General features: G+C 53.4%; 2 protein-coding genes across 3 annotated transcripts; both read right to left on the bottom strand.

Moving 5' to 3' along the window:
• Positions 1-440: 440 nt before the first annotated feature.
• On the bottom strand, positions 441-4924 carry Elmo3 (engulfment and cell motility 3). Its single transcript, XM_057753531.1, has 20 exons — positions 4567-4924; positions 4397-4437; positions 4230-4302; positions 3996-4046; positions 3626-3795; positions 3436-3535; positions 3200-3351; positions 3036-3114; positions 2909-2959; positions 2705-2827; positions 2487-2618; positions 2289-2390; positions 2083-2191; positions 1838-1974; positions 1594-1757; positions 1396-1508; positions 1209-1313; positions 1017-1099; positions 844-930; positions 441-761 (listed from the first exon to the last, which is right to left on the bottom strand). The coding sequence occupies exons 1-20, from the start codon at positions 4642-4644 to the stop codon at positions 549-551; spliced, it is 2163 nt and encodes a 720-aa protein (XP_057609514.1). The 5' UTR covers positions 4645-4924; the 3' UTR covers positions 441-548.
• Positions 4925-5053: 129 nt separating this feature from the next.
• E2f4 (E2F transcription factor 4) lies at positions 5054-13011 on the bottom strand. 2 transcript variants are annotated; one of them, XM_057753529.1, is made up of 10 exons: positions 12865-13011; positions 12342-12451; positions 12057-12218; positions 11714-11757; positions 10833-10894; positions 10331-10628; positions 9524-9730; positions 6226-6273; positions 5974-6018; positions 5054-5879 (listed from the first exon to the last, which is right to left on the bottom strand). In XM_057753529.1, exons 1-10 carry the CDS (start codon positions 12997-12999, stop codon positions 5764-5766), a joined length of 1227 nt encoding a protein of 408 aa, XP_057609512.1. In that variant the 5' UTR covers positions 13000-13011; the 3' UTR covers positions 5054-5763. The 2 variants fall into 2 exon arrangements, with proteins under 2 accessions (XP_057609512.1, XP_057609513.1); XM_057753530.1 differs by lacking the exons at positions 5054-5879; positions 5974-6018; positions 6226-6273 and adding an exon at positions 8135-8658.
• Positions 13012-13085: the final 74 nt, after the last annotated feature.

Genomic DNA, 13085 nt, shown 5'->3' with positions numbered 1-13085 from the left:
TTACCCCTTTGGATTTAACAGCCTTCTTCAGCTGTGCGTCTCTCCCTCATGCCTCTCACCGAAGGTTTCTACATCCCACATAGAACAAGGGCAGGGCCAAGAAGTCTTGGGAATGGGGGCTGACTAAAAACATTGCTTCCAGAGACGCTATTGCTTTTGCCTAGGAAGGCATCCATCTGGGGCAGTGTGTCCTGCCCTGGTACTTCTCTTTTCAGTTGGCCCACATTCCGGTCTCTACTTTGGCTGCTACCTCAGATGGCAGGTCATCCCTCTCTTCATGTTCAAGAAGGGCAATAGTCCTTACCTGTTTCCACCCAACACCGGCCTTCCAAAGGCAGCTAGCTGTCCCGAGCACCTGGAGCCCCTTACATCATTTACTGTGTTTATCAACAGCCTTGGCCCACAGGTTCAGAGCTGATTGGACACATAACTTACAAGTCAAGCTAACTTTATTTTTGCTAGAGGCTTTGCTAGTCAGGTTGTCTGTGACTTCCACCCCTCTTTGTGGCTGCCACAGCAGCACCATTGTGGCCCATGGCCAACTTCAGTCAAGGCTCAGTGATGCTGAAGTCATAGCAGAAGTTAAAGTTGGTAGGGGGCGGGGGTACTGGGGGAGGCTGCTCGGGAATGGGCACATTCTCCAGTTCCAACAAGCGCAACTTGGTCTCCATAGTAAGCAGCTGCTCCAGATCTAGCCGAGTCTGCTCACTGCCCATGGTGCTGCCCAGCAGGGCATTTAGCCCATCTGTCCACAGGTAGAACTAGGGATGAACAGGGCCAACTCAGTGCCTGCTTCTCTGTTCCCTCTACCCATCTACCCAACAGTGCAGCCCAGAAACTTACATCCCGCTTGGAGGGGGCAATGAAGTTCAGGAATGCTTCTTCCTCCCCATGGTCATAGCTGATGGAGAAAGCCAACTCATAGAGGTCCTAGGAGAGTGGGAACAAGGACACTGAGTAGGGAACAGGCAGAGTGGGATAGGAGGGGGCGTAGCCTCTGGCCCTACCGCAGTCACCTTGTTCTGCTTCCCAGAGCCCTTCTCCCGAACATGGGGGCAGTCCTTGCCCATCAGGAGTGCCCTGATGTCTGCCACAGGGACTGTAGAAAGAAGATTTGGCTGATCACTGTGGCCCAAGGCTGACCCAAGATAAGGGGCATCTAGGGAGAGGGAGAACAGGTGTAGGAGCCCAAGCCCCGCCCTGCTTACGCTGCTCAGGTAGACTCTCCAGGGCGGGTGGGTTGGCCCCCTCCTCCACATCCCCATACTGCAGCACTTTGTGGTTGGGGGATAAACAGCAGAACCACAGCTTGTCTGCCGAAAAGGGAAGAGAGGAGTGATGAGGGGGCTCTGAACACAAACACCCCCCCCCAACACCTTTAGCCCATTCAGAGACCCTGGCGTCTCCGGCTGCTGATCTTGCGGAAGAGCATTCCCTCACAGAGTCGGAGCAAACGCTGCTGGCGGATCAGGCTTATGAGCTCTGGCTTCAGCTTCTCCCGCAACTCCCTGAATGGAGAGTGGGAGTCACTCACCAGGGTGAGCTGGAGCATGGTCCACAGGGCAATGGGGGAAGGTGGAGACTGAGACTCACAGTATAGGAGGGGCCAGAGTGCCCTCCTGGTGCAGACGTTCTGTCTGCCGCAACCTCAGCACCTCCCCATAGGTGAGAGCATTCACTTTGGTTCGGAAGAGTTCCAGGGAGGTGGGCTTCAGTGCCAGCGTCCGGGCTAGCTGCTCCCGAACCACTTGCATTACCTAGGACCTCACAAGCTCAGTATAGGACCTGTGCTCAAGACCCTTTTCCAGAAGCACCTTGCTGCCTCCTACCCACCCACCTTGTCAAAATCCTCCTGTGTTGCCCTCATTTCCTTCCAGGTCTTATTCAGCAGCTGGATAGCCACACAGAAGAGCTCATGGAAACTATGGTCTTGGCTGAAGAACATGGGTGAGAAGTCCTGGGCGGTCTCGGAGCCTGGAACGGGGGGGCAGGAGGGGCTCAGGGAGAAAGTGTCTACAGCCCCTGGCCCTCTCTGCCCTTCCGTCCCCTGACCCCAAATACACTGGATCTAGCTCAACTCACAAGGCTCCCCGACGTGGAGCAGCTCACACAGCAACACCGTCAGCTGGATGCTGCTCTGGGCAAAGGGGCACTCATGCTTGTCCTCTCGGCTGCTGTTCTCCAGCACGAACTAAGGCAGTGGGAGCAGAGAACGGCAACAGGATCTCCATGGAGGCCCTGATGCATCTGGGCTGCTACCACCCCCGGCGCCCCATTCTGTTACTAACCCGACTGTATGCACTAGGTGCGTGTCTGGAGAAGTAGAGCATGTTGTCCAGGGCCAGCAGGCCTGGGGGCACACGCTCCAGGTCCTGGGCTGGGTTGCTGTTCTAGAGATGGGAATGCAGGCAGCTCAGGAAGGGCCATGGTCCTAGAATAACTGCAGCCTGGGTGGAAGTTTGGGGACTAAGGAAGGGGTCACTCACAGAGAAGCCTAGCTTTCGGAACTCTCGGACACAGAGAGAACGGCGGCGGTCAGCACTCAGCCCTGTGCCTGAGGACTCCCCCTCTGGCTCAAAGGCTGCATGGCGCAGGGCCTGCAGTTGCTCCCGCTGTTCCTGAAGCCAATGGGGAGGAGCATGTCAAGATCACAGTTTCAAAACAAAATTCTAGGGAACCCTCCAGCCTTTGTACCTCTGTGCACCTGGCTGTAGGGGTCAAGTGGTGTCCGCATGCGTGGCTCCAGCAGCCCTAGTGTAAGAGCCTGCAGCACATACAGGTGGTGAGCCATCTCATCGCCCATGGGAGCTGCACTGTGGATGATGTTCTGGAAGACAGCCAGGCTTGAGTAAGACTCCCTGGGAAAGGAGGACCGGTGAGAGGGTCTCCTGGGCCTGCCCCGTCCCACCTTGTAGATGAACTGGCGAAGATTCCTCTGCCATAGGTAGTCAAGCATGTGCTGTGGTGGGTGAGAAGGGGGTTTAGAGGATTCTGCTCTTAGCTGGAGCACAGCAGCCACCCCAGACAGCACTCACCTGGCGCTCCGCAGAGCTGGCCCCCTGCAGCAGGGCTGTCAGAAGTGCTATAGCCTTGGTTTGCAGCTGTTGGTTCATCCTACGGCGAGAAGAGGAGCAGGCTCAACTGTACATCCGGAGTCTAGTTCTGCTTCCCCTGTTCATTCTGTACCCTAGAGGCTTACACCTGCAGGTGCACCAGCAGCCTATCCAGTGGCACCTCACTCTTCACCAGCTGGCCCAGGGCAGGGCTGCTCAGAGTCACACTCTCCAACAGCCTGAGGGCCAAGGGCTGCACAGAGGCGTCCATTAGGTTCATATTCACGTAAGATACCACCTGTAAGGGACAGAGGGTGTCAGTGCCAATACATGAGGGCTGGATACGGGCACTGCTCCACTGCCCCTGGAAGAGGACACACACCTTCCTGACAAAGGGGATGCTGAGTGTCTCCCAGGACACCACACCATGTTCCATGAGCTCCAGGAAAGCCCTTAGACCAAGGGCCAGCATCTCCCCTAGGCTGCAGAGAACATGGGGATGAGTAGGATCAGACCACGATTCCCAAATCCTGCTATGTTCCCCAGTCCACCACAGACGGCCCTGTGCTCACTCATCCCCATTTTCGATGATGGTGCTTAGTTTCTGAAGCCCATCACGGCTGATGACCTCCTGGGCAAAGGTCATGTCTGAGGCCAGCGGGACCAGGTTTTTCAGGGCTTGATAGCACACTTCACGATTTGTACTCTGCAGCCCACCCAGCAGCTGCTGGGCCTCCAGGTCCTAGCAGGAGCAGTAGAGAGATTGAAGTGGTTAGACAAGAATGTTACTGGAAGTGTGAGGGCCTGGGTGTCCACTAGGTGGTGCACTAAGGAGCTGGGGCCTCCAGACTCCCCACAGAGACCACTAGGCAGTAAAGGGACCCCTAGGCAGCAGAGGGACCCAGCGGAGCGGGAGGAGGAGAGGGTTGAAAGGGGCATTACTGGGGCAGTGCTGAGGCACAGGATGCTTCCATTCTTGATCTCGGTGCGGTTCTGGAGGAAACAGCAGAAAGGAGCGAAGTTAAAGAGGGGTCTGGGAAATGGTCAACTGGATCATCTGTTGGGGGGGGGAGGTCAGTAAAAGCTCACATTCAGAGCAGGGAGAATAAATATATTGAATCAAACCCAGGTGGGTTAAAGGGACCCTGTGTAGTGTGGGGCTGGGAGAGGGCTCACATTCTCTGTGATGTATCGCTTGTGCCCATCAGCGAACTTCAGGGCATAGCTCTCGGAGTGAGGCACGTTCCACCTGTGGGGCAGGAAGCTCAGCAAGGAAAGTCCAGGGTCGCCTCTCCCACCTGTCCCTGCCCTCCCCCACCTTTGCCCGGGCCTGCGGCACTTACGCGTCGCACACCTCCTTCAGCACAGTGGCCAGGGGCTTTGCCTGCAAGTGGAGTTGTCACTCTAGGGTGAGGAGTTGGGATGAGGGACTTTTAAGAGGGGTGGGCTGGGCTGGCCGAGGGAAGAGGAACAACCCAGAAGTGGGAGGCGGCTTTCGGACAGTCCCATTGACCTGGTCTAGCTGGATAAGCTGTGGGATGGCGTCAGACTTCTGAACGGCGATCTTCACCACGTTCCTCTGGGGCGCCATAGTCCTGCCGCTGTGGCCGCTGGCACTTGGCACAAACGTGCCACCTACCGCCGAGGGTGCACCTCGTCTGCGGGGTACGAGGACCTCCCTCCGCCTAAAGTCTGGCTTCGGTGGCCTGCATCCACGGTTCAGGTTCCCACTTTTGATCTGGCTCCGAGGCCTTCCCAAAGGAGCCTGTTAGTTCCGGGTTAATCTCAGGGGTAGGAGGGTAGGACCCAGCCTGCCCTGACCCGTTCCGCCCCACTGAGAAGGCCTGGCCCCGCCCCTCGCCAAGGTGCAGCCGGTGGAGACTGGGAGGGTAGGCTCCCACACAGTGGCCACACCTCCCATTCCAGTAAGGTGACCCACCCAGTCCTAGCTACAACCCAGCAGTCCCGGGGAGGGGCCCCAAAGAACCAGATCAGAGATAGCCTTAGGCATGTCTTTATTCACTTGGATGCTGTACAAATATTACAATTTCCTTTTGCTGAAAAAAGTATAAAAATAATCTTTATATAGGAATCCATTCGTTACTGTAAATCTTTCTAAATCTCTGCAAATGGCTCTAGATGAGGGTAAGTGAATAAACAGAAGGGAGGGAGAGAGTATGGGGTAGAAGGAGACTGGGCCACTCTTCAGGGACCTGCCCACCCAGATTCCTAGCTAGACACATCAATTCCTTGTTAACCCCCTCCACCAAGGCCGAGATCCAGGACTCAGGGCACAGCAGAAAGGAACACATGAGAGGCTCAGAAGCTGCAGGGTGAGCTGGTGGGAAAGGAAGTTAGGGTGGCAGCTGACAACTACCCAGCTTTACCAGCTTTCCCTCCTTAGAAGAGTGGCTGATAGGAACAGGGCAGATGTGCCACTGGGTGGCAGCTGTGCCCAGCTAAGGACGGCTTCAGAAAAGAAAAGGCAAACATTTTGGGCTCCGCGTAGAGAGGGCTAAGCTCTCTCCCTTGCTCTGCTAGCACAGTACAAGTGCCAGTGCGAGACACGGTGGCATGGCTGGAACTGAGCAACTGGGGAAGGCTGAGGAAGCCAAGAGTCAGGGGCTCTCTCAAGCTGGGGGTGGGGGTTGGGGCAGTCCCTAAGTGGCTCCCAGCCCAGACAGTCTGGGTTGCAGCTGCACAGGACATGTCAGAGGTTGAGAACAGGAACATCAAAAAGATCACAGACACCTTCACTCTCGTCCAGGTTGTAGATGTAATCGTGGTCTCCGGGAGGTGGAGAAAGTCGGAGGAGGGGGGCAAACACTGCGGAGAGCATCAGGCTGAGGTCTTAGGCCAAAACCCCCAGCAGTCACCCACCCCCTGCCCAGAGCTCTCTCCATCTTCCTGGGCTACCCACCTTCTGAAGACATCAATTCCTCCAGCAGCTCGGAGCTCATGCACTCTGGGAATGAACACAATTCACTCAGATTCTGGCTCTTACCTCTCCACCCACCAAACCCCATAGAGGAAAACCCCCACCCCACACATCCACTAGGAAGGAGCCTCACCCTTTTTCTAGGGTACCCAGAACAACACCATCCTTAGATGAGAACTCAAAATTATGTTCCTTATTCCCCTACATCCATTCCAAAGGAGGAACACAGCCTACCTCGTGTGGGGTCAAAAATTTCTGACAACTCTTTGGGGAGATCCAGAACTGAAAAAGAAAAAAAACTAAGCTTAAAAGAGGTTCAGCTGGGTCCTACTACAGTCCAGCTTTCTTCAGGTCATGAATCATTAATCCCCAGAGTTCCACACAGCTGAGGAAATGTTGGTCCTACCGAGGAATAGGTGTTTTGTCTGCTGACCTAAATTCCTCAGTGCTGAGCCAAGGCTACCAAAGGCCCAGTGCAGGTGACAAGTACAGCCATTCTAACTCAGAGACATGCCGGGTGGTGGTGGCGCACACCTTTAATTCCAGCACTTGGGAGGCAGAGACAGGTGGATCTCTGTAAGTTCGAGGCCAGCCTGGTCCCAGGACAGCCAGGATTGTTATAGAGAAACCGTCTCAAAAAACAACAAAACAAAACACACTGCAAAACTCCAATTGCTTTCTGAGCTGTGGGTGCACACCTTCTCTGAGAGAAGAGTCCCCATCCACTCCAGCCCTTCTTGGGTACCTGCTCTGGGCTGGGACAAGAAAACATGTTGACAGAGGGCAGTGCTGGTGTGATGAACCTACTTCAGACCTCTGACCGGGAGGACACACATGGGAATCGAAAGGAAAAGAAACCTGAGCAGCCTGAGCAGACCATGATGGGTATTAGGGCTGGAGAGGCGGCTTAGTGGTTAAGAGGGCTTCCTGCTCTTCCAGAGGACCTGAGTTTGGTTTCTAGCATCCACACCAGGCAGTTCACAACCTCCTGTAATTCTAGTTCCAGGGGATCCAATGCCCTCTATCCTCTTCTGGTCTCTGAGGGCAGGGCGTGCATACACAAACCCTCTCTGTTTTTTTTTTTTTTTAATTTATTTATTATGTATACAATATTCTGTCTGTGTGTATACCTGCAGGCCAGAAGAGGGCACCAGACCCCATTACAGATGGCTGTGAGCCACCATGTGGTTGCTGGGAATTGAACTCAGGACCTTTGGAAGAGCAGGCAATGCTCTTAACCTCTGAGACATCTCTCCAGCCCCCCCCCCCTTTTTTGAGACAGGGTTTCTCTGTGTAGCCTTGGCTGTCCTGGAACTCACTCTGTAGACCAGGCTGGCCTCAATCTCAGAGATCCGCCTGCCTCTTCCTCCCAAATGCTGGGATTCAAAGTGTGCACCACCATCACTGCCCAACATACAAATAATTTTAAACAGATTTGGGGAGGCCAGTGAGATAGGTGAGTGAATCCCAATGCTTGTCTTAAAGCACGACTGTTTAACTCCAATCTCTGGAGCCCACACTAAGGTGGATGAAAAGAACCAATCCCATGGAAGAGCACATGTGCACAAGCTCTCCACCCCAGTACTCTGTGGTGTTGGTGATAGCACACGTCTTCATACATGCTTAGCAAGCACTCTACCACTGAGCAATATCCCAGGCATACTTACAAACTGAGAAATACCAGTCAGGACTGCACTGAAGAAAGGCCATTCCATTAGTAAGAGTAAAGAAAAGGATGCTTTTAATTGGTTTACCAGGCAATAGCCCCTATGTGGTATAATACAAGCCTACCAGGGCATAACTCTTATGGGGGTAACCAAGCCCCTTTTGCTTAGATCTGAAGCCAGTTCCATAGGAAGTAGTTCATACCTGGTACTGTAAACCTTCTCAAAGGCCCATGGCTGGAGAGATCATAGCTCGTAGGCAGGGAACTTACTCCTATTGCTTTGCTAAATAGGCATATCATCAAATCATCTCCTAAACTTTTTTTTTTTTGTTTTTTTTTGTTTTGTTTTTTCAAGACAGGGTTTCTCTGTGGTTTTGGTTCCTGTCCTGGAACTAGCTCTTGTAGACCAGGCTGGACTCGAACTCACAGAGATCCACCTGCCTCTGCCTCCCGAGTGGAGTGCTGGGATTAAAGGCGTGCGCCACCACCGCCCGGCATCTCCTAAACTTTTACACTTCTATGTTGATCAGAGAAAATGGGCAGCAGGAGCTCGTAGCTCATCAAAGTACTGAGAACCGGTAGAGTGCTCAGCCCAGTGTTCAGGGAACACTGCTAAAGGAGGTATGTGCACGCCATGGAATGCAAAGGTGCTATGAATGCTGGTCATGGATTTAACAGTGCCGCGGTATTCGTGAATTCACTAGCAGCTATGGTTACCTACATGAGATCAAGCCAGTCAACTAGCTGGGAAAGGGGGAGTCATTTTCTTTGGATCTGTGCTTGCATGTAGCACTAACTAGAATCAATGGGTTATAAAAGAGATGAAAATGGAAGAGGAAGAAGTAGGAGAATGAAGGGGGAGATCCGGGTTGGAAGTGATCAAAGTACACTACATAGAACTGGGTATGGTGGCACACACCTTCCATCCCAGCACTCAGGATGCAGAGGCCACCTGGTCTACATAACAAGTTCCAGGACAGCCGCAGCTACATAGAGAGACCCTGTCTCAAAAAGACAACAATTAAAAAAACACATTGAATATGTGCATGAAATTACAAAAAAATTTTTTAAAAAAAGTTTTAAAGGAAAGAATGACTATAAATCTTGAGTGAAGATGGCTCACAGTTATCTGGGTGCTGAGGATGCGAGAGGGATGAGAAGAGCTGCTTCACAGACCTTACCTAGACAACGTAAGGTGGGCAGCAGAGGGACCAGGAACTGAGGTGACAGAGGTGTCTTGAGTCTGGGATAAGAGTCCACACAGAACTTGAAAGTCAAGTTGGGAGCAGGGTGGGTAAGTTCAGCTGAAGCATGCAAGAAGGAGGTGTCCACCAGGGATGCAGAAGATGGACGTCAGACAGAGAGATGTGGAGACTGGGTAAAATACCTGGACTATGTAGAGGCTGAAACCCATTATCAGCTCCCTAGAGCTGAGGCCCTCTCCAGGTGTGATATGGGAAGTACCAATGTTTAAGCCAGTGATGCAGAAAAGCCAAGAGCTGAGAGTAAAGACAGAGGAGGAAAGAGCATCAGCAGGGACCAAGAAAGCACCAGACTTAGACCCTTTAGGAGCAGCACTGTGTGATTAGGAGGCAGACTCAAGGAGAACATGGAGTGCTTGTTAAAGGCATCTAGACAAGGAAACACGAATGGCAAGGGGAGTAGAGTAGCAAATCTCAATTAGTGAGGCTCAGTGACTGAAGTTCTAGGGAGGGGGCAAAGGCACCAGCCCTGACCGGAGACTGGACACCCTTGTCTGGGTGGCAGAGAAGAGGGGTCAGAAGAAAGGGCATTTCCCAGCTGTGTGTTTGATACAGCACTGAGCTGACTTTCCCTGCTGGCCCTCGCCCCTCAGGAAGTACTCACCACCTGTGGGGTCTGCCTTGATGGGCTCAAAGGAGGTAGAAGGGTTGGATCCAGATGAACTGCTGCTGCTGCTGCTGCTGCTGCTGCTGCTACTGCTGTCCAGGAGGGCAGAAGACTGCAGAGGCCGAGTGTCCAATGTTGTCAGGCCCAGTGGGAGTGAGCTGAGCTCACCGCTGTCCTTGTTTTCAGTTCCAGGGCCACCACTCACTGCAACCACATCCCAAACCCAATCACATGGAGTCAGGAAATGGACCCTAGAGCTTGGCTAGGCTAGATGTTATGGCCAGGATGACCACAATGCTGATACACAAACCTAAAGTGAATTAGCCACCACTAGCTACAAGATGCAATCTAGAAAAGATCAATGAAGATAGGGCAAAGGTCCTAGAGGAGGGATCCACTGGATACTGTCTAATTTGGGATAAACTTGCCTACTAAAACTCCTTACACAGTCAAATCTTCCTTGTTAGAAAGGGCATATTCAGGGCAAGTGAAATGGCCCAGTGAGTAATGACACTTGTGGATAAACCTGATAACCTGAGCTCTGCCATATTAAAGGAGAGAACCCACATTAAAGGAGAGAACCAGTCTCTCAAGTTGCCATCTGACCTGACCTCCACGTGGATGTTGTGCATGCCTCCCCCTCAAAAATAAATAAATGAAAAAAGTAATTTAAAAGGGCATATTCACAAGTAAAGTTAAGCAGGGACTCAGCAGCCTATCCCAATTCTTAGGACGGTACTCCACAACACAGACACCTTCTTGTGGGCTCCAGAATAATTCATTACATCTTACCATGAGTCTCACCTGCAATCTCAGCTGTCTGGCCTGCCACCTCTGAGACTTCAGTGCTGCCAAGGACAGGAGCGGGGGTAGTTAGCTGGGGACTGCATGGACGAGAGGTTTCCTGGGGCTGATCTAAGGCAGGTTTGGGCAGAGGTGGAGGAGTAGAAACAGCAGGTGGACTCTGGAGCAGATCCTCAGGGGGAGGTACAGGCACCGCCACAGGTGGCGAACTCCATGCCTCCTTATTCACTAGCAACACCTCGATGGGGCCGCTCATGCTCTTCAAGTGAATCTGGTACTTCTTCTGACCATTGAGACCCTGGAGGTGGGTGCACAAGATGGGGAACGAACAAGTAGAATTGCAAGTAGGCATGGCTTACTGGGTGGGAGCCAGACTGTCTGCCAATCCACCTAGATAACCCCCAACTCCAGGCCTCCCCCTACCTGCCCCACCCAGAACTTATCAAGCTCCACAGCCAGCATCCGCCCTCAGTTGACACCGCCTCAAGGGATGAGCACCTACCTCCGGGATGGGCACCTCTAAGCTGGTGCCTGAGGGGGCTCGGATGGCAAGGAGGGTGTCTCCTAGAACCACAAGGGGAATGGGTCAGGGCCCAGGAACTCAACCTGAGCTAGGAAAGGAAGTGTCTGTTCACTGGAGCAAGACAGGAAGTCACAGTCTCTAGGAGACTGAGTATTAAGCCTCTACCATCCCAGAGTGCTGGGCAGGGCTAAAACGCTTCTCTCCCCCAAAAACTCATGCTCAGTAACCAGAAAATCCAGTGCAAACACACTTCTTTTTTCCTTCCTTTTGAGACAGAGTCTTTTTTGTTTGTTTTTTCAAAGCAGGGTTTCTTTGTGTTAATAGCTCTGGCTATTAACTTGCAACGTAGACCAGGCTGACCTCAAACTCAGATCTGCCTCCTCTACCTCCAAGTGCTGGGATTCAAGTACAATTACATACTGAGTGAGGTCACTAGCTACAGGTAGCACTTCACTTCTCAAATATGTTGATCCCTGGAAACACATCTAACCAAGTTTTTCCAAGACCAAGATACAAGACGGAATATAAAAAGGACTAGCTCCTATATACACAATGCAACTGAACTAACTACAGATTAGAAATGGATGCTGGATGCCGCTGGCCCTCGTGCACAAACATATACATTCCACTTTTTCTCTGTGCCTCTGTCATGTCTAAGAAGCAAACCCAGGGACACACCGGAGGCTTGTACCCTCAGTGTTGCTGGTCTCTGCAGAGTTCCAGTGGCTCTCAAATGGAGATGCTGCCTGGCTTCTCTTTAAGCAGGTACCAGGAACTCTCTTAGAGATGGAACTTCTCCCTGAGCACTGAACCTGATGCTCAGCCCCACCCTCATCTCCCCTTCCCCAAGCTCTGCTCACCAGCAAAGCATCTGCAGATGTCTTCGTGGGTCACGTAGGCCAAGGTGTGGGGGTTAAGGAGAACAGCGGGTGCCTTTCTTATTGTGCCAGACGGCAGAACACAGAAGACCCAATGTTTTAGCAGCTGTCTGACACACAAGCCCTCAGAGGAAGTTCTGGAACCTGAGGTCCAAGTGGGTAAGGATCATGGGCTAAGGTTGGAAGAAAAGGGAGCCTCAAGTCTGAATCCAACCAGGGGCTGCAGGATCATTCTCCCGAGAGGGACAGGGCCCAGCGCCCCAAGGGGCAAAGCCGGCTGAGGGTCCCTTGCCCACTCCCCAGAGCCGGGCCTGCCAGAGGATATCAGCTGTTCTGGACGTCCTCTGTGACATTCCGGATGCTCTGCTGCACCCACACCTTGTGCTGGTCAAGCTCTTGCTCCCGCTGCTGCAGCTCCTTGATCTCTGCCTTGAGCTCAATCAGCTTGTCGGCAATCTCCCGGGTATTGCAACCGGGCCCCACACCCCTGAACCGGAGGAATGAGAGACTGAGAGGACCTGCTGAGAACTCCGGGTCCCATACCTCTGCTCACTCCTACAACCACCCTCCCATGCCGGACACTTCTGCCCTCCCTAACATCCCTACTCACTTCCACTGGATGCTGTTCTTGGACTTTTTCTCGATCAGACCAATACCTTCCAACACGTTGGTGATGTCGTAAATCCGCCGTTTCTGGCGCACAGCGAGAGTGTCGGCTGCCTGGCAAGCAGAAGAGAATGGAGAACGCTAGCGCCGCTCTTAAGGGTGCACCCCGATACCTATAGTCTGGGATGGGGGTAAGTCTTGCGCGCCACCCCTGGAGTTCCCTCCAGCCACTCCAGCAGTGTGGTTGGGGAAGAGTCTCGGCTTAGTTGTGTTCTGATATTCTGATGCTCGTTTCCCTGTGCTAGCCACGAAGGACCACGAGGACCAGCACCTGCAGCCCCGACTCAGTCACAGAGCTCAAGCTCTATGGTTTGAGCGAATGAAAACAACCTCCCGCCTCTCGCCCGTGAGAAAGCACACGGCTGGCGGCCGGCTGTTGGGGGACCTAGGGGGCAGGACTGCGGTTCCCGCTACTGGTCCAGGCCTGGTCCACCATCTCCCTGGTCGCCCCTCAGCCCGGGCCGCACCAGCTTGAGGTCAAGCACGCCGTCCTTGGCTTCCTGCAGAAGCGACACGAACTTGGTGGTGAGAAGCCCCAGACTCTTCTCATGCCTGCTTGGAGTACCCGGGGGCGGCGGCGCCTGTGGCCCGGCCTCCGCCATCGCGCCCGCCCGCCCTCCCGCCCTCCGGCCCTACGCCTCCCCTTAGCCAGGCCAGGCCAGGCCGGCGGCGGCGCCACTTCCGCTTC

The sequence above is a fragment of the Chionomys nivalis genome, chromosome 21 (assembly GCF_950005125.1).
Source record: "Chionomys nivalis chromosome 21, mChiNiv1.1, whole genome shotgun sequence".
In the NCBI taxonomy this organism is placed as follows: domain Eukaryota; kingdom Metazoa; phylum Chordata; class Mammalia; order Rodentia; family Cricetidae; genus Chionomys; species Chionomys nivalis.
The sequence above is the reverse complement of the archived record's forward strand: the minus strand, read 5'-3'. Positions and strand labels throughout refer to the sequence as shown.